The following is a 22,464-nucleotide window of genomic DNA, read 5'->3' on the forward strand; positions in this document are numbered from 1 at the left end:
TTATTTTATCTCACACACACACACACACACCATTTGATCTTTGTGATCAGATCACCATGGACACGTTCCTCTATACTGACTGAACGTCCATATACTGAACAGCAGACACATCAAAGTAGAAGACATTAGTTTAACAGAGTCACCAACAGTGCTAAATGTTAAAGTAACATTAGCCTTCATGTACTATGATGATCTGTAGTCATTACACATTTAGGTGAGGGATTTTCTTCTCTCCAGTTTATCCGTCCAGAAATTGAAATGTTATATCCAACTGTAGTGTAAGACACTACTTTGACCATTTTCTATGTTTTCAATCTTCCACTCGACATTAACGACTGTGAATTTGTTCAGGTCTACATCGATGTGACCGTCTCAAATCAATGTCTGTGATTTATATTAATATTGGTGTCTCATCCCTCCTCGTCTCCCTCTCACAGGAGACACAAGTGAAGGAGGAGAGGAAGGGTCATGAGGAGTGCAGAGACACAAAATAACTTGCATGAAGGCAAATACAATCATTTTTAAAAAAGCATCAGGAAAAAAATTCCTGGATCTGCCACTTTGTTAAGGACTGCCCCAAATTAAATGGATTCTTTCTTGGTCCATGTCCCATCCTTCCACCGGATTTTGTGGAAATCTGTTCTGTGACTTTTGCATAATCCTGCTGACCAACCAACCAAACAAACAAGGGCAAAAACCATAACCTTCTTGGGGGAGGTATATGTATCAAAGAGGTGTTAATTCCAAAGTGACTAAAATTTCTCGAAATTGTTGGAGCTGTTCTTTTCTTAGCTTCATCCTTAATTTATTCAAAATTATTGTAGGCAACTGCACAAAGGCGAAAATACTTGCCGAAACAGAGGCCCTCTGCAGATTTATGACAAATGTTGTCATCATTAAAACATTTCATGCCCCAGATCGAGGCCAGACTCAAATTTTCTTATTTTATTTTTTTGTTTAACCTGTATTTTTCCAGGAATATTCCCAGATTCAAAATCTTTTTTGCAAGGGAGTCCGGGCCAAGATAGCAGCTTCAAAAAAGAGTACCAATTAATGAAACAAAACAGCAACTAATAACAAATGGCCTAAAAACTGTATATAAAATAACCAAGAGATACAAGTAAAACATACAGCAAACTACATTGATGAATTAACCAATGCTCAAAATACTTATGGAAATGGATGCCAGTTCTTTGTAATGGGTTTCACTTGTTGTGAAGGTCAGAGCTTTGCTCACCTTTACACATATTTGAACAGAGGAAAAAAGACACCAGCGTGCAAAAGCTGTGACACTGACTGACTGGCTTAAAGCCGTTTGCTGATTTTGAGTTATTTTATAAGGCAGTAGTCTACCTCTATCTATTTTCTACCTTTCTGATCACTCTCTGTTCACATTAATTACCATAATCAAACCTTTGTTAAGAGCAGTGTAAAATGTCCCTAATAATATGAAAATTTGTAAAATTGTATTTAATGTTAATGATAATTTTATTTTCTCTGCTGATTTCCAAATTATATTATTTGATTTTATCCGAAACCCGTGGCTGCAATTAAATCTCCTAGATCCCTGCGGACTGGATCTGGTCTCAAAATTAAACTGGTAAGGTTATATCCAAAGAGACAAATGAAGACTTTCATAGCAGCAGGACTGCAGGAAGGCGACGACAAATAGCAGACAGAGGGTGAGATTGGTCAACTTCCTGTGCCGAGAGCAAAAGTGTGTGTCAGTATGCTGGGGTGACAGCCACAATCTCTCTCTTCCTCTGGATCTTCAGACATTTTCATCTATTTTGAAAATCAAACAGGTAAAGTCACACTGTCTGCTTATTTCCTGTAAAACCTACTAATGTATAGTCTGAGAGAAAAGTTAGATACAATTAAATGCAAATGTAAAGTGTTGACGGCTAATGAAACAAGATCATTCTCTTTTTTTATTTTTAGCCGCCAGAATAAATGAGAATATACGAGTTCTCCTTTCTGCCAGAAATGGCAGGTCTGCCAGAGGAGACCGTGTTCCTCTTAAAAAACATTGAATGTAGTTGTATGTACATTTTTTGTTGTGCATTGGCATTGGTAATAGTACAATTTGTCTGAGCAATATATTTAATCAGTTATGGCTATCAAATTGATAAAAAATTAACATTAAATATATTCATATTAAATGATAACTAATTCATATCAAAGTTAACCCTGGGGCACCACCCTTCAAAGGAAGGGAAAGGATATCAGCTGATTCAGTCTCATTTACAATATACTAACTATCAATTTGGAATTCTGATTGAATCTATTTGGCTAGATTTAAATCGATAATATAAATCAACAGACTTAGGCCTATCATTTTAGTAATAATAAAGTAATAATATATAAATAGTTCAGACAGACAACTGTGATGAATGGCCTAGGTGAAACCTTAATGAACTGTAATGCGCTGGTCGGGAGGAATGCAGGAAACAAATGTATTGTGTTATTTAGCACAGCAGTTTGGAGGAACTGAGATGTATAAATATTGTATTTAGATAGGAAATATGTATATATAAATATCACTATTAATGGTGACAGTGCCAGTAAAACTCTTAAGTAGCTTTCACATCATCATTACTGAAGTAGCATGGTACTTCAGTAATGATGATGTGAAAGCTACTTTGAAATGTGCTCATTTTGATGGGTTTTCCTAAAGAATCTGAGAAAACACCCACTTATTGGCAAATAGGCCCTTTGGTCAAAGTATATTAGAGCAATTCAGGACAAAAGTGGGCCTATAAAAGTTGCTAATATTTTTATTATAATAATGCATGCAATGGCAATATGAAAACAATATGACAATGCATTAAAGTGGCTTTGCAGCTCCCCTTCAGGTTTATGACGAAAACAAACACAACTAATATTTACTGTGTGATTTATTAGACTTCTTCTCACTACTCTCTCTCTTCTGTATCGCAGGTCATTATGTCCATCAACACCTCCACTGCATGCCACAACGACAGTACAGGCCACATTAACATCATTCCTGTGTGCATCTACTCCATCATTTCCACTCTGGGACTCGTCTTTAATCTCACAGCGCTCGCCTTTTTTTTCAGTCACACCAAATCCAGGTCACAAACCAGTGTCTACATGACCAACCTGGCCATAGCGGACACACTGCTCATCCTCACATTACCCATGAGGATCTACCACCATCTGGGTTTCGCTGGTCTTCCTCAGTGGCTGTGTGACGGCCTCGGTCTGGTCCTGAAGGCCAACATGTATGGGAGCATCTTCCTCCTTACTTGCATTTGCTTTGACCGTTGCATGGCTGTCAGCTTCCCCATGTCATCGCGTGTTCAGGAAGGTAGAGAGAAAGCGCCCCTGATTTGTCTCGGAATATGGATTCTCACCTTTGGAGCCAGCCTGCCCATCTACCTGTCCAAGCGCACACAGGTTTCCAATAAGAACTGTTTTGATGACCTGCCAGTCTACGCCATACAACATGCGGTGGTTTTACCCACACTGTTTGTGGGGTTTGGGATCCCATTGGTTATCATGCTGATCTGCTCCTGGGGTCTGGTCCGTGCTGTCCACCAAAGCACTGTGTCCCAGACCAAGCTAGTGGACAGCAGAAAAATTTACAGGATGATCACTGCCAGCCTCATGATTTTCCTGCTTAGCTTCCTCCCTTACCATGTCATCCTGGTTATCCTCTCTATGTATAAAGAGAATATACCATGCTCCATACAGAGTGCATACCGCTACAGCCTGATGGTAGCATGTCTCAATACAGTACTAGATCCCATTGCATATTATTTCACCACAGATACATTCAGGAGGAATGTAGACGTAAGTGCTGTCCAGAGGATGTTCCCTTTGAATAGCCAGAGTTAGGAGGTGAACGGCCAGAGCAGGAGGTCCGACAATAGATAGGGCTGCTGAAGAACCAATCGATACCACCATTAAAAAACTTCAAAGCTAGTTATCAACAACAACATTAAAATCAGACTTGTTTCTTACTTCATAAATGCAAAAAATCAGGGTGTATTTTATTTACGGATGGAGGAGCTATGATGACTTAATATGAAAACTATTTTGGGATCATGTATATGTCACTGTGCAATAACCTTATCCATATCACTCATCAAATATCTGAATGTTTTCATGATATTATGGTGTCATACAGAATTGGCAAGTGGTTTATGCCACTGCATAAATGCCACTCTTACAGGAGAACTGCTTTTTGCTCTGGGTGGAATTGGGGTTATGATGTTATTAGTAAATCTTTAATTTACCTACCTATATTATTTGTATAACTTGGCACTGTGATGATAGTTGACTGAAAAATATTGTTAAATGTGTAGACACTGTTATTTTTCATTGTGATCATGTTACAATAAAAAACATTTGGTACCAAATTTTGGTCATATATTAGCATGTCAAGCTGCTGTAAATTCACATCACTGCAACATCCGAAAGAAAAGTCAGTCTGCATTCAACAAACTAATACTGCACAGAAAATAAATTGTGGTGGTTTTTAAACAACCAAATAACCTTTAGCTGATTTTCGAAGCTGTGAGGAAAGCGTTTGAAACAGTAGAAGCTTTCACCATGTTAATGCCTGTGTTTCACACATCCTGTTTACTTATCACACCTTATGTCTCGCATCTAAATATAGCTCAACTATGAGTTCAGTGCAAACAAATGTAATACTGTGTCTTTGTCTGGATAGCATATTTCATAATGAATTCTGATCAATTACCACATGTGATGGACATTAAACTTTTTGTAACTTAGATCAGAGAGCAGAATACATCAGAAGATGATAAACCATGGCAATAAATGGATGAACATGGTCAGCAAACAATACGCAGATACACTGTGACATTCAAAGCCTGCCTGATTGGTATTAAAGTATGTAAAAAAAAAAATAGCCAACAATTCTGCTTCTGCTCTGTTGTAAACCAAACACCTCAAGGTTGAACGTGTTGTTACCGCCCTGGAGCAGGGTGTCTGTCTGTCTGTCTGTCTGTCTGTCTGTGTGTTTGTAAAAAATAACTCAACACATGGATGGATTTTGGAAATATTACAAGCGATTACATTTTGGAACTGATAGGTCAAAGGTCAAGGTCTATTTCCCAAGAAGATATCTCTGTAAATTCTCTTTGTACAACTCACATGCCTTTGGCCTCTTATCCACGTATGCAAAGAGCAACGCAGAGGTGGCACCTTTCATAGACTTTGGTCATGATTAATTTTGTAATCGATTCACAGCACTTGTTGCAATACATTAAAACTCATTACAAAGACGGACGCACATTTGAGAGTTGAGTGGTGAAAAAGTGACCTGGTCAGATGTCTCATCCTTTGACATATTTCCGATTAACAAGTAGCCAATGCATGCCAGTGCATGTGTGGTGTCATAACGTCAACTGTACAGGCCTGAATCCTTGACCCCTACAGGGAGGAGATCTGGTGGCTCTATTATGCTGTGGGGGGCAATTTTGTCTCAGTGTACTACTTGTTACCAGGTGGTAGAAACTACATATTTACTATATTAATGGAAAATAAAACCACTGTAAAGGACATTTCCTGTGACAGCAGTCCATCTGCAGGTATAGATTTTGTACAGCAGAGGGTGTAGTTTTACTGTCTTGTGGTCTGACTGGGAGTTCAGAACGACCATGAAACAACAAAACATGCTGCCAGGATGAAAACAGTGGTAAATGCAGATAGTAAGGAAAACCATTCATAATCATATGCGAGTTAAAAATTACTTGGCACAATAAAGTGGCTTACTATTTCAACATTGTGTCATGTACTTATCTGTCTTTTGCGTGATTATTGCGCTTAGGAATGCTGATGTTTATAAAATGTTGCTATAAAAAAAAAAAGTTCAGCAAGTCTTCTGCCAAGGAACCAAAGTATTTAATGTACCTCAGCCACATCTTTGCTTACATCACACTTAAACAAAAAAAAAACAACACTATTTCAAGAGTATGATTAATCACAGTGACAACTGAATATGATCTCGGTGGCAAAATATTTTCCAAGCCTTCATCATTTCTTATTTTCTGTTCAGTTAGCATAGTTCAGCAAAGTGTATATCTCAGGTGCAACTTAATTTACCTGTGCAACACTTATTTTCTGTCTGAGCATTTTCATCATCTTATATATACACTGAACAAAATTATAAACGCAACACTTTTGTTTTTGCCCCCATTTTTTCATGAGCTGAACTCAAAGATCTAAGACTTTTTCTATGTACACAAAAGGCTTATTTCTCTCAAACATTGTTCACAAATCTGTGTAAATCTGTGTTAGTGAGCACGAGATAATCCATCCACCTCACAGGTGTGTCTCAGGCTGGCCACAATAAAAGGCCACTCTGAAATGGGCAGTTTTACTGTATTAGAAAACAGTATCTGGTGTGAACACCTTTTGCCTCACGCAGTGGAACACATCTCCTTCGCATAGAGTTGATCAGGTTGTTGATTGTGGCCTGTGGAATGTTGGTCCTCTTCAATGGCTGTGCCAAGTTGCTGGATATTGGCAGGACCTGGAACACGCTGTCGTATACGCCGATCCAGAGCATCCCAAACATGCTCAATGGGTGACATGTCCGGTGAGTATGCTGGCCATGCAAGAACTGGGATGTTTTCAGCTTCCAGGAAATTGTGTACAGATCCTTGCAACATGGGGCCGTGCATTATCATGCTGCAACATGAGGTGATGGTCGTGGATGAATGGCACAACAATGGGCCTCGGGATCTCGTCACGGTATCTCTGTGCATTCAAAATGCCATCAATAAAATGCACCTGTGTTCGTTGTCCATAACATACGCCTGCCCATACCATAACCCCAGCGAATGTGAGCATTTGCCCACTCAAGTCGGTTACGACGGCGAACTGCAGTCAGGCCGAAACCCCGATGAGGACGACGAGCATGCAGATGAGCTTCCCTCTGACGGTTTCTGCAGAAATTCTTTGGTTATGCCAACCGATTGTTGCAGCAGCTGTCTGCAGGCAAATTCTCTGAAACGCCGTTGGAGACGGCTTATGGGAGAGAAATGAACATTCAATTCACGGGCAACAGCTCTGGTGGACATTCCTTTTATTGTGGCCAGCCTCAGACACACCTGTGCAATAATCATGCTGTCCAATCAGCATCTTGATATGCCACACCTGTGAGGTGGATGGATTGTCTCGTGCTCACTGACACAGATTTCAACAGATTTGTGAACAATATTTGAGAGAAATAAGTCTGTTGTGTACATAGAAAAAGTCTTAGATCTTTGAGTCCAGCTCATGAAAAATGGGGGCAAAAAAAAAAGTGTTGCATCTATAATTTTGTTCAGTGTATATATCATATATCATATGCACAATCTTGTTCACACTCTACAGTATCATGTTTACATTGTATATAGTATTGCTATTTTTATATTTGTTTACTCACACATTATTTTATTAGTAACCTAATTGGAACTGTCTTGCAGAGGTAATTCAAAGCTAGGGTTTCATTTGATAAATGAAGGAACAATGACTGAATTGATGAATTTGCTTTTCAGTTTTATGCACGTTAAAAAAAATTGCATCAATCATAAGCCAAATCCCATGACTCTCATCACCCTCTTAGTCTTCCCGGGATAACCCAAGATGGTGTCAGGCCAGATAGCATAAATAAGCCCTCCAGTGTGCTCTTGGTCTCCACCCAGATGAGCATATACAGAGCCCCTCTACAAGGAGGAACCCTGGAGACATAATAATCAGAACAACCACAACTGACTGCTCTCAACATGATGAAGCAGCTGCTTCTATTCCGAGCTGCTTAGGGACACCATGTCCCTAAGGATGAGACCGCACATCCTGCAAAGGACACTCAATTTGGATAAATATTACTATTAGTGACTTTTTCTGGAAGTCATCATCCAACGATTTTGGCTAAAGATGAGGGATTGAATGTAGACATCAAGAACTTTGCTTCAGGCTCGGCTCCCTCCTCACCAAGTCTCTGTACCGAGGGAAAACAAGCTATACCTTGATCTGACCAGGGTTCCCTGCTTGAGGCAGTCTTAGGAGGGGAGGACTGGTGGTCAGGTCCACACCTAAGAGGCCCAGTTAGCTCAACCTGAGGGAATGATGTGGGGCCATCACCTTTGTGGGTCAGTTTTAGGCTTGTCTCAACGGTCGTGAGTGAGGGGCTAAGGCACAGATCATGAACTGCAATACCTTTGTTTGAATTCAACTGGGGACCTTTGTTGCATCTCTCTCAGGTGAAGGTCAGGTGAATTACCAAATGGGTAATGGGTCGCAGACCCCCAGTTACAAAATAGTTTTGAGGAGCAATGTAGATTCTATCTTGGTCATGGAACATTGGACAAGCTCTTTCCTCAAGTATGGATATTGGCAGAACACGGGCGTGCTGTGGATTGAACACTTGTTATGAATATATCATCGTCTGAAAAACAACAACCTTTGAAATAGAAAAACTGAAATAAAAACACCCCATCAACTTTGCTTTTATCTTATCATTTTTGTATTGTGCACCATAAGCTGCTCTCCAACAACCATTGTTGTATCATTGTTTTCGAGCTGCATGTAAATCCACCTACAGGTTGAAAAATGTGTTATCATTGTGAAAGAAGCTCATAGTTAACATGCATTTTATGGCTGTGGGTTTAAGTGACTCCTAAAGGGTATTTCAAAGTTGCCCTGACAGTGGTGCAGGAGAGAGGTACAGTTGTAAATCCTTAATGCCAAATCTACATTGTACCATGTCATCCTTACTGATACTGACCTTTTATATTAGTACAGACAAGTTAACAGCAAGTTATACGAAAATGGGTATGCTGCTAGTATCCACCATGTCACAAAGTAGGTCCTTAGCAGTTGGTCTACCTCTGAAGTGCTGTGGTGGCAGTGTCTACTGCATGATAACATCGGGTTCAATGTTAAATAGCAGGTCATCATTGTCCCTCCTGACTTCCAGTAGAAAGGCTGTCTCCTCTTGCAGCGCCCCCTGCAGGTCAGCTGTTGTCATCAGCGGTCTACCATTCAGTTTCACAATAATGTCGCCATCTTTGATACCCCCTCTGGAGACAAAGGAATATGAAGAAAACGACAGAGATTTTGTTATAAGCCAATATTCATTGTACTCCAAAAAACTGTATCTGTTTGATCAATAAATAATTAAATGAAGCCTACTTTTGTGCAGGTGAGTGTGGAACGACCTCATGGACATAAATCCCACTGGTAACATCAGGGAAACCTGGGTTCTGCTCTTTTAGCTCTTCAATTAACCTGGAACACACACACACAAACACACACACATTGCCCTTCAAAGAAAGTCCATAATTTAACAAAAGACCCAAATATTTAACTATTTTTATTTAGAGACTAAGAGGTGTATAAATAGTAATGCCAGGGAAGTCGAGGGACAGACTGAGCAGGAGCAGAAGGAGAGTGTCGTGGAAGTGCTAAGCATGGAGTAGCTTCATTTTCAACAATTACTTTATTGCTGTCCATCTTTCTTGAAAAAAATGTTTAAGCTATATTTTTGCTCCCTTACAAGCACTGTATGTTCTTCAGGAAATACATATCTTGTTAAAACTATTAGGCTAAGGGTTTCCTTGACAAAGATGCGCAAAAAGGCTATAATTATACAACAATACAACATTTGCTCTACTGTCCTGAAATGTATGCCTGCTTATGTATTAGCCTACAACAAAGCCCTTACAAATCAAGCTCCATCATATCTAACATAGCTCATAGTTGTGGTTGTAATATTGTGAGGTCTCGACCTTTCTATGTAAAGTGCCGTGAGATAATGTATCTTGTGATTTGTCGCCTTACAAATAAATTTGAATTGAATTGAATTTAACAGATCGCCCAATGCTAACACAAGCCACTAGCACTAAATGCTAACCGCTAAAGCTAATTATCAGCTTGGTTAGTGGAACAGCAGATAGTGTGGTGAAGTATTAAGAAGTGCAATGCACAGTTCTGATTACTGTGTAAACCTCATGCAATATTCCTCATCAATATTTGGATACTTGAAATCTGTGTTAACTGAATAGTTAGTATCGAATGAAACAAGTTTGAACAGCTCCATGTATTAATTGAATGAACAACTATTGGTGTGGTATACTTTAAATTGTACAACTTTTTGTACATCTTTTTCCTGAATGTATAATCATGTTAAAGGCACAATGAGTAACTTGTTTCGCTTCAAACACAAACAAACATTTATTTTTCTTTTAATTCTGAAAGAGCTCTTGATACAAGGAATATCAGTTTGTAAAAGCTAAATGAGTTTAAGTAGTACTTGAAAGGTTTGTTCATATTTCTATTGTTTGTAAAAATAATTATAGCAAAACAGTTTTTGGAGTTATGGTGCAATAAATACAATTAATAGAGCACACTGTCCACCAAGAAGTGATACTTCTCAAGATTACATAAATTTTTTTACTCAAATTTCATTAATTCATTTGAATTGATACTTTGACTTCTAGCAGAGCTTTTGCTGTGACAATTACTTGCACCTCTACTTAAATATGGAGATTGTGTTCTCCACAGCTACCTCGGATCACCAAGGACCCATAGCAAACCAACCAACACACAAACAAACAAACAAATGGACAGGGCTAAAATACATATTCTTCTTGGCAGAGGCAATGATGTGGTGGCCAATCACATTCATGCAAAAAAAAATTCTTAGTGGATTACGAAACCGGTCAAATGTGCTGTGTTTTTTTTGTGTATATTTTCCATTGAAATAAAAATGGATAATCAGTTCCAACTTACGCTGGTGAGATCGTTAGCATCCTTATTCCGATGAAACGCTTCTTCATTACACTGACATCTGAAAGACACTCCAGTGAGTTGCTTTATATCAAGAAGGATGCTCACAAATGGTTAACCCTCTGACCACCCCTGTCAGACCCACCCTTGTTATGCTTGTCAAGGGAATCATTAAGAAAGCGAGTGATCCTGTCGGAGGGAATGGCAAATGAAATTCCTGCTGCAACCTTCAGGGTGTTGATTCCGATCACTTCCCCGTCCTCAAATACACAGAGACGGAAAGAAAATGTCAATAATGACTGATTACATTTTGAGATGATTGTAATGATTTTTGTTCCTCAATGTACATTACAGGGAGTATAAAAGAAGCTGTCATGCAATGTATATCGTTACAAAAACACTTACCAAATTGACAAGAGGTCCTCCTGAATTCCCATACTGTGAAGAAAAATACAGAAGAAATATATAGATATATGGTATAAAGACAAAAACTGGGTGAAATCAACACAAAGCACCACCAATTACTAAAAAGTAGAGCATGCTTTCTGCCTTAAAGTCTCACATTGATAATAGCATCTGTCTGGATGTAGTCCATGTCAGAGTCCCGCAGGCCCAACTCCTTGCCATCTCTCTGTGCAGTGCTGACGATGCCAGTGGTGACAGTGTTCTGGAGGGCAAAGGGGCTTCCAATCGCAACTACAAACTCTCCTGGCCTCAAGTCTGCACTGTGGCCCAAAAACAATACAGGCAGCTTTGTCTGAGGGTAGGAAATAAAGAAATTAAGTGAGCCAGGGTAATATATTTGATGTAGTAGTGTATAATTTCATTTTCTGTGACATAAAAAAAATTTAGGATAAAAGAACCAAATGCATATAAAAAGCTTAATTTATACTATTTAAATTAAATATCTCAAAAAATTAAATCCAAGGAACTCTTTAGATCTTAGAACAATTTGATCAAGCATAGATCAGGGCAACGCTATAATACCCTTTCTGAAGCTTCTAGTGTTTCCAGCACAGTTGCAAACTTTGGAACTGCCAAAAAAACTGGTTGCAAAAACTGGTCTTAACTGCTGAGTCTGTCTTATGGACTGTATTTAAAAAGCGCTTTTCTAGTGTTATTGACCACTCAAAGCACAAAGTCACATTTACCCATGCGTACACATTCATACAGCGTTTTCATCTATAAAGTGCCGGAGGAGCTGCCAGAGCCAATTTGGGGGTAAGTGTCTTGCCGGAGGACACATCGCCATGCGGACTAGGGGAAACTGGGATCGATCTGCTGACCTTCGGGTTGGTGGACAACAATCAACCTCCTGAGCCACAGCTGCCCACACAACACAAGTCTTTAGAATGGATTCAACGTTGGTTGCATCAACCAAACTTAAGATTCTTCTTAACAACGCCTGGTCTTCGTAATGCACGTTTAGGGGAAGCACAATTATGTGCCTTGTGGAGTTTTTTCTCCTCCACAGTCGCTAAATTCTGCTCATTGTGGGAACTGTTGGGTTTCCAGACCCGGACCCCTCAAGTGCCTTGAGACAATGTATATTGTGATTTGGCGCTATCCAAATAAAATTAAATTTAAAGCAAGAAGCTGTGCAACGCTGACCTGGTAGCTGAAGCTGCGGAAAGACGCTGGAAGGCTGAAGTGCACTCAGTGGAGGTGGGTTGCAGAGGCTTTGTTGCCAGTTCTACCACAAGGGTCCTGAGGGGGGTTGGAATTAAAGGGCAGGCCCAGAGGAAAGCAGTTAAAGCTCTGACCATCACAGCAAAAGAGAGCAGCCACTCGTTGTGGCTGAAGAGGAAAGATCCCGTCTGGGCACCTAGGTGACCACAGAGAAACCAACCATGAGACACACACCCAGGTCTACTCAACTGAGGGTTTCTTGTGATAAAAGACCAAAACACCTGATGACATTGAGGTGCCCAACTGATGATGTGTTGCAATGGTAGTTACATCTGGTGGCCCAAAAAAACTACAATAAGTTAGTCGGAGTGCTGATTCTTCAGAGATTGTAACACAAAGTCCTAGCCAATGAATCGTTCCAGAGCTCAACCTACACCCTCTGCCCACCCATCTCCCTCTTTTAGCGACTCGCACGGTAACTCACAACGGGCTACTCGGTCCTATTGCTGCTTATCGTAGCTCAGCTATTTAGCTTAGCGGCGAACTATGGCTTCTCTCTCTCCCCCTCCCGCTCTGTGTGCTAAATGTTTAGTTACTTCTCTGCCTCCTTAAGCGATAATGGTGCATGTAGAAAGAGCAGTTTATTTGCCACGATGGTGGACTGGCTCAGTCTTTTGGAAGCAGAGCTCTGCACCATGGAGAGTAAATCAGCTACTGGTGTAGCTTCTTCAGCCCCCCCCCCCCCAGCAGTTCCCGAGCAGCCGGGAGGAAAGGGCGTCTGGGTGACTGTCCGCAATAAGAAATGTAGTCCTAAACTGAATCCCACCACAGTTCACCACCAACCACTTTGCGTATCCAAGATAACTGGGGCACCTTTTGGAGACCTTTAGATGGTGTGGCTTTCCTTTCTAGAAACCTGACTCAGTTAGCTAGACTGTCAAAACCGTGACAGTCCAGACATTCACCCCTACAACACCCCATAGAAACTGCCTGCCCAACCACTTCAACTATTTAAACCAAAAATCAATAAGAGAGGTGTGACACATTCAAACCATATAAAAGTCCCCTAGGCTTCCCGTATGGGAGTTTGGTTACTCCTATACCGGAGGACCCGGGTTCGCGGCCTGGCAAGGGCAGTAAATTCACAACAATTAACAAAGACAGAAACAAGCTTTCTCCACATTTGCTTACAACCACTTTAAGTGAGTCAATAAATGCTTGTAGTTGAACATTTACCAATGATTCTAGGATTTTTGCCAAGTAAGGAAGTTTAAATATTGGACGGAAGTTAGTGAGATCTGAAGCGTCACCACTTTAATGTAAAGGTACTACTGAGGTGCTTTTCCGGGGAGCTGGAATAATGTAAGACATCTTAATTTACAAAGATAAAGGCAGAAACAAACAGAGAAACGAAAAACTACAAAATATAAATTTTCTCGCCTATGGAAACTAAAATGATTCTTCAATCCAGATAACATGTGGTTGTGCCCATAGTCCTATAGGATGCTAGCCTGGGACCCAGATGCATTCTGGGAGGTCATTTCATTTGCTCTGCCAGACTCAATCTGGAATCCTCCATTGGGAAGGGATTTCCCTCCAGCAGAAAACTTGCCGGTCCAATCACAACCGATTATCTGATAGTGGGCGGGGTTTATACCGTGACGCGGAGGGAAGCGACTTTTGTAAACAACCAAGGCTGCCTCTGATGAACGAGCATTTGACTAAAAGTACCCGATAAAAAACTGCTCTAGTCTGTTGACATTTACGCGTCACTCAACAGACGTCACATGATTCATTTCTTTCCGAATGCGCCCGGAGGGATTTTGCTCTGCGTCCGTTGGTAACACTTCTTTGAAAATAAACAAAGAGGTCCCAGACTAATACGCATTGGAGTATAAGTCTGGCTACGCTAGGCTAATAGGATGCAGAGATCCCTAAAAAAATATATTTTTTAATTATACATGACAATTTGTTGATCATTATAAGCTATAGATTGTCTCTTTAGCCCTGTTATTTGCAGAGATATCATGGAAAAAGAATTTTGGACCATATTATGTTGACCATGACCTTTGACAGATCAGCTGCAAAAGTTAATCTGGAGTTACCCACCCAAGTTATTTTGCACACGCACGAACGGACACACACACACACACACACATACACACACACACACACACACACACACACACAAAAACAATACCCTGTCCAGGCTATGCCAGCGTGCAGGCTAATAAAACAGTAAAAAGAGAATATTGAGGTGAGGTTATAATATGAGGGTTAGGGCACGTTAGGGTTAGGTTTCACACATCACGTTAAGTTTCATCCACAAAATTTTGTTAAGGAATGAAGAATAATGTGTATAAGGAATGTGACCTTAAATTACTTCTGCTTGGCATTATATGTAAAATACCAAAATATATATATATATAAATGTATATATGGGTATATATGTATATATTAGGGGGCGCCCCCCCAATTCAATGGTAGGGGAAACACTGTTCACTAAACACCTATGTCCATCATTTTGCAAGTAAGTAAACTGTAAAGAGACGCGGAAAAAGTTAAATAAGGCGGAGGGGATGTGCTGAAGAAAATAAAATGGGGCATGAAGGGAAAGGGCAGGGAAGACTCTAGTTGAGTGGAAACACATGCTCAGCAGACTTGCGGTGTGATTCAGAGTTCTGTTTGGAATTTCTTTAAGTTAGAGCTGTTTCTCCTTTTCTCCCTCATCTCTGTTGAGGGTTCCAGACTAACTTTTTACATTGGTTGCACAAGTCTTTCTAATGACAATACGAAAATATATTTCCTGCTTGGTGAATGGTGTGGACTTACCTGTGAGTTGATTTTGATGGTAGCAATGTCAGATTTTTTGTCAATGTCTTTGATGCTGGCTTCATATACATTACCATTATGCATCTGGACCTTAAGGAAAGAAAGGAAGAATTACCTTTCAAGAACATTACAGATCAAGATAAGTCATAGCTTACCATTATGTTTGATCAATTCTGTCCATTTACCATTTACATTTAAAATTTTGCATAAATTTAGCAAACATAATTGTTAATGGAGAGTGACAAATTTCCCGTCTACATATGGAATACACTGGTTAAATACCCCGGACCCTAAAATTCTTAGTAATTAGAACTCTTAAGTTCAAGAGTATTATCATGAAAGATTTTTGCAATGTTGGCATAGCAGTTTTGGAGCAGTGATGCCCTGACCAGCACAGTTCAACTAGGGAACTTGGAAAGGAAGCAAAATTGTATTTCACAAAACTATTCCTCTGAGGACCAAGACACAATTATATTTAATAGCCATGTCATTTAGAAAATTGGGGCCTTTAAAGTGAAAAGGATAAAAGGTGATCAGGTAATGCTTACATGTGTATGCTGTAATCATGCTATTTCATAATAACATCATTTATACCATATGTTTTTTTGTACCTTGAGGTGCTGTTGACCGGACACTGGTGTAGTGCTCGAGACTACATGGGCGTTGGTAACAATCAGTCCATTTTCTGACATCACAAACCCTGATCCACTAGACAGAGGGATGTTGCGACCAAAAAGAGGATGCCTGGTATGTAAGGAGAGCATCGGTAAATTCATTGGATTACAGTAAACTGGTTTCTGATCAATTTATTAGTCCTGCTATCTTAATATTAAGGCTTGAGATAATATTAAATGAGATTATATTTACTATTTTCTTCAAGAGAATAATTTCCTATTTCAATGACAATTTCAAGTAATCATGACTAAATGACCCTGACAAACTAATTACACCATCCTGTTCCTAACTGCACTATTTACAATACATAATCAACAAACAGCAAAACCTTGGCAACTAGACAGTGGATCTTTTTCTTTTCATTTTGGCATTCCATTCGCAAATGTGGCATTTCCCTTCAAAAACTCAGCTTTTTGAAAAGGGTTCTCAAGAGTTGATGAATGTAAAAATTATGGGAAATTAAGAGATATATATCTGCATGTAATGTAAGATGACTCCACAAGAATAAAATATTGGTTTGGTAAAGAGTTTCATTGCACTGCCAAAAACACCTAGCAGGAGTGCTCAGCTCTGTGAACACTACAAGTGCTCGTTGCTCTATCAATCCAATCACAACATTTTTAATGGATTATAAACGTAGAAAATGTCACATGTTCAAAACCCCAACAAACACACACACACACACACACACACACACACACACACACATAAACAGTGAATACCTGAGGAAGAGCTCGATGTGGACCACAGCAGGAGCGATTTTCTCCACTACGTCAGCTATGAAGTTGAACTTGTAACGAGGGCTTGTAGCATTTGAAGGCCCTGTACTGGCAAGAAGAATCATATATTATTATAATCATTCAACAATTTTATTTAAGAATAATCAAATCAAATATGTGACGTGGGCAACAATGAAAGAATGTTATCTCAATTAATTAGGCATGGATGACTTCATGACATTTCACTTTAGTGTCATAAAGGGAAAGGAGGGATCTCATGGAGGCACGACAGTTTTATGACATAAACCTGGCCTTAAAGGGGCAGTAAGCGATTTTTGAGAAAGCTTGTTTCTCTGTTTGTTGCAGTTGATAATGATATTGCGCTGACCCGCAGCCTCGGGTGTGTGAGGCCAACGCGCTACCCACTAGACCAAAACCCCTGAGTCGTTGCGCCATTGGCTAGCACGTCTCTTAATGTGCAGGGGAGTGATGTTTACAAACTGCAAACGCAGTATCTTGAGGTGCGGTCGGCACCATTTTTTTTTGTTTCCACAGGAAGGAAACAAAGCACAGCTGCGTTAACTGTGTTACATTTTTTGAGTGCATTAAATATTTCTAAATTGCATGCCCCCCTCCCTCAAAGAGGACAAGGAAATCCGACCGTCCGTCTAACCCACACGAGTTCTGAGACAGATTCTCCTCACGCCGTTTAAAGGAGCGTGATTTGATAAAGCGCTCTTCACTCTGACAGAAAACAATGTTAAGACGGTAAGTATCACGGACTGGAGCAGCTGAACTCGGGTGGAGGGACTTTCTGAGCTTCGTCGTGTGACAGCCTTTTTAATGGAGGTGTGGTTATATCCCACTGTGCTGTGAAATATTACTCCTGAGTCCAAGCCTCATCAATTCGCCTCTTATTAAAGTGGAGACGTTAGAAGGAGAAAACAAACAAACAATAGAGCCGTTAATTCAGAGGAGCAGGTCCCAACTGCAGTCTACTGGCCAGCCAACATAATGGTTTGACAGACAGAGGTCAATTCTTGACCTTAAAAACGAGAAGGGTCTCACCACAAGGTCCATTTGGTAACTGCTCTGGACCTTCTGATATGATCACGTGATGGTGGGGTTTTTTTTATTGTCAGGAAAGAGCTTTGTAAGGAATTGTGGTGTACCAAAATCGTACCTGTGCTGGCCTCACACGGCCCCTGCTGGATGACGGTGACGGCAGAGAGTCCCTGCTGCAGGGCTCTCCTGCTGGTCGCCTGCAGGTGACACGCGTCGGCGTAGGTTTTCCCGTCGCTGCCGCACACCGCGCGGCTCGACCGGCATTGGCACGCGCCCCCGTCGGGTCGCTCCGCCCGCCCCGGGCGCGCGCACTCCATCCCGTCCGGGCACGGCGGGTCGCCGCCGCGGCCGCACGGCTCTCCTTCGCCGCGGGCGCACACCAGGCAGCAGCCGCAGCGGTCCGGCGCGTAGCCGCCGGGGCAGCTGGGGTTCGGACAGCTGCTCACATCGCATCGCGTCGGACACGCAGCCGCCGCCGGCTGCGCGCGCGTCGCCTGCTCGAGACACACGAACGCAGCTGTGTACAGGAAGATCAGCATTTTTTGGGTTGTTGTTTTTGTTTTGTTTTTTAAAAGATGAGGATGAACCAAAAGATAAACCAAAGAGGAGCGGAGAGATTTTACGCGTTGGTGTCCACTGTTCCCGCGCTGCTCATGCTTCAAATGTAGTGGTGGAAATCCATATTCACAGTCGCCTCCTTAATTGTTGCAGAATACAAGAAAGAAAAAAAAAAAGATCCTAATCTCGGGCGGTGGCAGGCGGAGGGCGGGGGGTAACAAAAAGACAGTGAACTCGTTTTACCGCGCGTAATGAAGCGTCCAGATGCGCTATCCGGCTGCAGGGCGAGAGCAGCAGCTGGGGGGGGGGTCCGTGTGTCCCCTGCACCGCCGGCAAAATGTAAACGGCTGGACAGAGAGGAGGAGGGAGGAGATGTGGGGAGCAGGGCCCTCCTGCTCCTGGAGGCGGGGCAAAAGGACTGACATTTTGGCAATATTGTTGCCCTCTATGACTTCAGAATTGCACTTTTACAATTACACTTTGTACCCCATACCTCCACCACTCAATGACTGCGGTCACCCCATTCAATGTGTGCGGTTTTCCACGTTTCATTGAATTTCAATAGTTTTTTTCCATCATTTTATTTGCCAACATGAGGGTCTAAACGTTGTTTCAAAGTCTTCCCCACACTCCCAGGACACATGGCGTTGCTATTCTAAATCACTCATGCAGCAGAGACAGGTATAGAAAATTCGACACATCCTGAGGAGCGAGCGAAAGGCATTCAAGTGTCAAAGATGGTATTGAATACTTGATCCAGTTCTTAGATTTGGTTGCTGATTCTTTGATCCAATTTTCCCTCAATCAAATTGAGACAATATTTTCGACATTCAGGGAAATCGTTAAGCAGTTTAATAAATGAAGTGTACGGGGTCAAATCATGTTTATATTCATCAAAGTAAGGTATCGTTCAGGCACCAATATCAACAGTTCTCATTTGTGATATTAAAGTCCTTTCTCAATTAAATATATATTGAACATCTCTGATCATTTTAAACCATGCAACATCTGCGTTACACTAAAAAAGGGTTCATACCACAAAGATTGTTCCTTGCTGAATGTCACAACAGTGAAAATGGTTACAGTTGAGAGAACATAAGAGGCAGTGATTGTTAGTGGGAAACCAGTGAGGGATTGTGGATTTGTTTGCTTGGTGTTTTAATTGTGTCATTTAGGTGTAAATGGTTGATATTGGCATGTAGCCGAGCTTCTCCCCGTTCTGTGCATATGCTGTATGGCTTTATTGCTTCATGTTGAGCAAAATCATGTGTGATTACTGATCGTCTGCAGTCACTGCAGAATGCAGGTGCCAGACCTTTTATTAGAAAAGGGAAATATACCCTTTCCTCTCCCCTGTGGTTCTCTGTGTTTTCCCTGTCGCTCCCCATGTGGGTCACGGGCACAGCTCGCCCGGGGTTCTCCACACATCACTGCAATCACCTCATGCAGCTGAGCTCAACTCTCTCGACATCAGGGCCTTTGGAGCGTTGAGTTGGTTCCTAGTCGTACTTCTTGTGCCTCTCTCTGACCTGCTCTCTCCTGTGCTTTGAGACGCCAATGCCAGCCCTCCAACCACACCATTCGGCTAACAACGGCCTGAAAGAGAGGCTACATCAATACATTCAGGATTCCCTCTCCGCCGGTTTGATTTGATCATCTCTCTCATCAGATGGAGCTGCTTTCTGTTTTGTTCAAAAGAAAGATGGCCTGCATTCTGAATGAACATACCCACCCCCCCTCTCTAACTCAACGCCAATGTTTGTATGTTTTTCTAAACTGGACCTCTGCAACTCCTTCCACCTCACTGACATCAGAGAAGAAGACGGAATGAATGATGAATGGAAAAAAAAAAAACATAGCAAAATATATTAAGGGGTGAACGTACAATTTTTTTTGTGCGTAACTCAAATCAATGTCCTTTATGCTTTAACCACCTCTGGTGACAATCGAAGGCACATGTCTCTGGCACCATACGGTTATTTCAGGGTTGGGGGTGAAAAGTTTGCGAACCCCTGCATAAGGCCACTTTCAAAACATGGTCCGATACTGTTTGGCCTAACCACACTTCCCTGCCATTTATCAAGTAAGCTACAATCTTTCTGACATGCTGAACCCTTTTTATTTTTGTACATCTGGGTTATATACTCTTGCTTTTTAGGAACATCGAAGCACATGTTCAGCATTTTAGGTAAGTGCCTCGCCGCCTGCTGGAGAACAAAGTGCCGAAGCCATAAACTTCCATGTCAGTGTCCTTGGTCTCCTCACTGAGGTGAAAACGCACCCTTCAACAGGAAAGGAGGCGGTAACGCCACTAAATCACAACGCTACTCAAGCGACTCTCGGCTCTATATGCTGCTTTTTTCTTGCTTTCTTTCCTTTCCAGAACATAAAGTGATTCATTCTTTGCTTGCAGACTGGAGGTACATGCCTTCGTTCCTGTCTCCTTGTAAGGACAATTGGAGACAACCAGACCACGGAGCCTCACTCCATTCCAGAGATACCGCTTCTCCTAAAACGATTCTGATTTTGGTGGTTCAATGTAAATGTTTATGTTGGGATTTCTTTAGTTCTTATTTTGTTGTTTTGTTACATCAACATTAACCGTTTTTTCATTCTTTGACAAAACTTGAGTATTATGATAAAGATCGTTATCCCAGAATACAATGTACCTCTCTTCAAATAATCATAAGAAAGAAGACCACTGTAGTCAAAATGAATTCATTTCAATAATTCTCATGAGCCTTCATGGAAAGTGAGGCCGGGGGAGGCAGCAGCCAAATACTCCCGCACCCAACAGAGCAGCACAGGTCAGATACAGCATATAAAAGAGGTGCTGGGGGGAGGGCAGGTTACGAAGTGGCTTGCAATGAAAGCAGGAAGTGGGAAGCTCTGCCAATTGAACGTGTGGAAAAGCTAAAAAGGCTGAGCCATCAGATGATGTGGGCTGTCATGGAAATCTGCTGCTGTCTGCTGATGTACATCAGGGCTGAGCTCGACTTTGTGGCTTAGTCTTTCCGCCATCAACAAGTGGCATGGACCACAAGTCCACACAGCATCGCAGTGCTGTGTCCGTCTTTGGGACAAGAATTGCGGGGCTGCTCCTCTCTGACAGAATGCTCAATGACTCCATCTCCCCTCATCATGACCAGTTCTTTCTATAAAGGGCCCATATTTTGGCCATTTAAAGATTCATAATTTTAATGTGGAGGTCAACTAGAGTAGGCCTTCACTAGGTAATGTTCAAATACACATTATTTGCCTCAATACGTGGCAAGAAGAGGTTCTTACTCTTGATGCCTAAGAGCTTTATAGCACGCTCACCCTCATTCAACATGTTTATTGCTCTTGTTAGCTGTGTTGGGTTCCACTCACCAAACTAGACTCACTTCGTATTCCTCCCTATTCTGCTACTGCATTACTGCTCCCTCGTGGACATTGTGGGTAGCAGTGAGTGTTTTCCCCGCAAGAAACCCTTTCTCTCCTTTTGTTTAAGTCTTGGGGTAGATATGTTTGTAAGAAAAGACACAAACGTTTTTTAAATGATTGTTTACTCGAATAAAAAGTTATTCTATTTGGTAGGTTGTCGAACGTGCATGCAGACTTTTAAGCTTGCCCGCTAACTGAAAGAGATATTTCAATGGAGGTCTAAATTAATAACAGAATCATTTTATGTTCTGACCTCCTGGATATTTTTGTGCTAATACTTTCCCTAAGTTTCTGACCTGCGAGTTTTCTAGTTTTCCTGCGCCGGTCTACTGTGCCAGACTGCCAGTCTAGCCCTGTTTCCCAACATGTCAAGTGGTGAGTATGACATTACCGACAGCTGTTGTACTAATAAAGGAAACAACAAGACTCATGTTTTTACAAAAGTGGAATTTTCCTTGGTCCTAAATGATCTCACTTTGCAAAAATGCTGTTTCTCTCAGGGCCATAAAGGTATCTATTAGAAGAAAAGGAATATATTTTAACAACACACACACACACACACACACACACACACACACACACACACGCACACGCACACGCACACGCACACGCACACACGCACACGCGCACGCGCGCACACACATTCTGCAGACATGAGGGTGTTTTTAGTTCTCACAATCCTCTAGAAGGCTGACGGTCACAGAGGGGAGGCGAGCTGCAGACTGTTCATATCTACAGATTAACGACGGTCCAGGGTTTGTTTGGACAGACAAGAGGGGTGTTGACCGAGACA

General features: G+C 41.4%; 2 protein-coding genes across 2 annotated transcripts; one reads left to right on the plus strand and one right to left on the minus strand.

Annotated features, from left to right (window-relative positions):
- The first annotated feature begins 114 nt into the window (after nucleotides 1-114).
- Nucleotides 115-4,533, plus strand: LOC118312201 (lysophosphatidic acid receptor 6). The gene is made up of 2 exons (XM_035636611.2): nucleotides 115-1,805; nucleotides 2,941-4,533. Exon 2 carries the CDS (start codon nucleotides 2,947-2,949, stop codon nucleotides 3,859-3,861), a length of 915 nt encoding a protein of 304 aa, XP_035492504.2. The 5' UTR covers nucleotides 115-1,805; nucleotides 2,941-2,946; the 3' UTR covers nucleotides 3,862-4,533.
- A 4,048-nt stretch (nucleotides 4,534-8,581) lies between these two features.
- Nucleotides 8,582-18,596, minus strand: htra3b (HtrA serine peptidase 3b). The gene is made up of 10 exons (XM_035604352.2): nucleotides 17,806-18,596; nucleotides 16,626-16,725; nucleotides 15,840-15,972; nucleotides 15,229-15,318; nucleotides 11,330-11,524; nucleotides 11,173-11,205; nucleotides 10,913-11,027; nucleotides 10,771-10,828; nucleotides 9,172-9,267; nucleotides 8,582-9,059 (listed from the first exon to the last, which is right to left on the minus strand). Exons 1-10 carry the CDS (start codon nucleotides 18,224-18,226, stop codon nucleotides 8,891-8,893), a joined length of 1,410 nt encoding a protein of 469 aa, XP_035460245.1. The 5' UTR covers nucleotides 18,227-18,596; the 3' UTR covers nucleotides 8,582-8,890.
- Between the last annotated feature and the right edge of the window lie 3,868 nt (nucleotides 18,597-22,464).

Source organism: Scophthalmus maximus, chromosome 1 (assembly GCF_022379125.1).
Source record: "Scophthalmus maximus strain ysfricsl-2021 chromosome 1, ASM2237912v1, whole genome shotgun sequence".
NCBI classification, from domain to species: Eukaryota; Metazoa; Chordata; class Actinopteri; order Pleuronectiformes; family Scophthalmidae; genus Scophthalmus; species Scophthalmus maximus.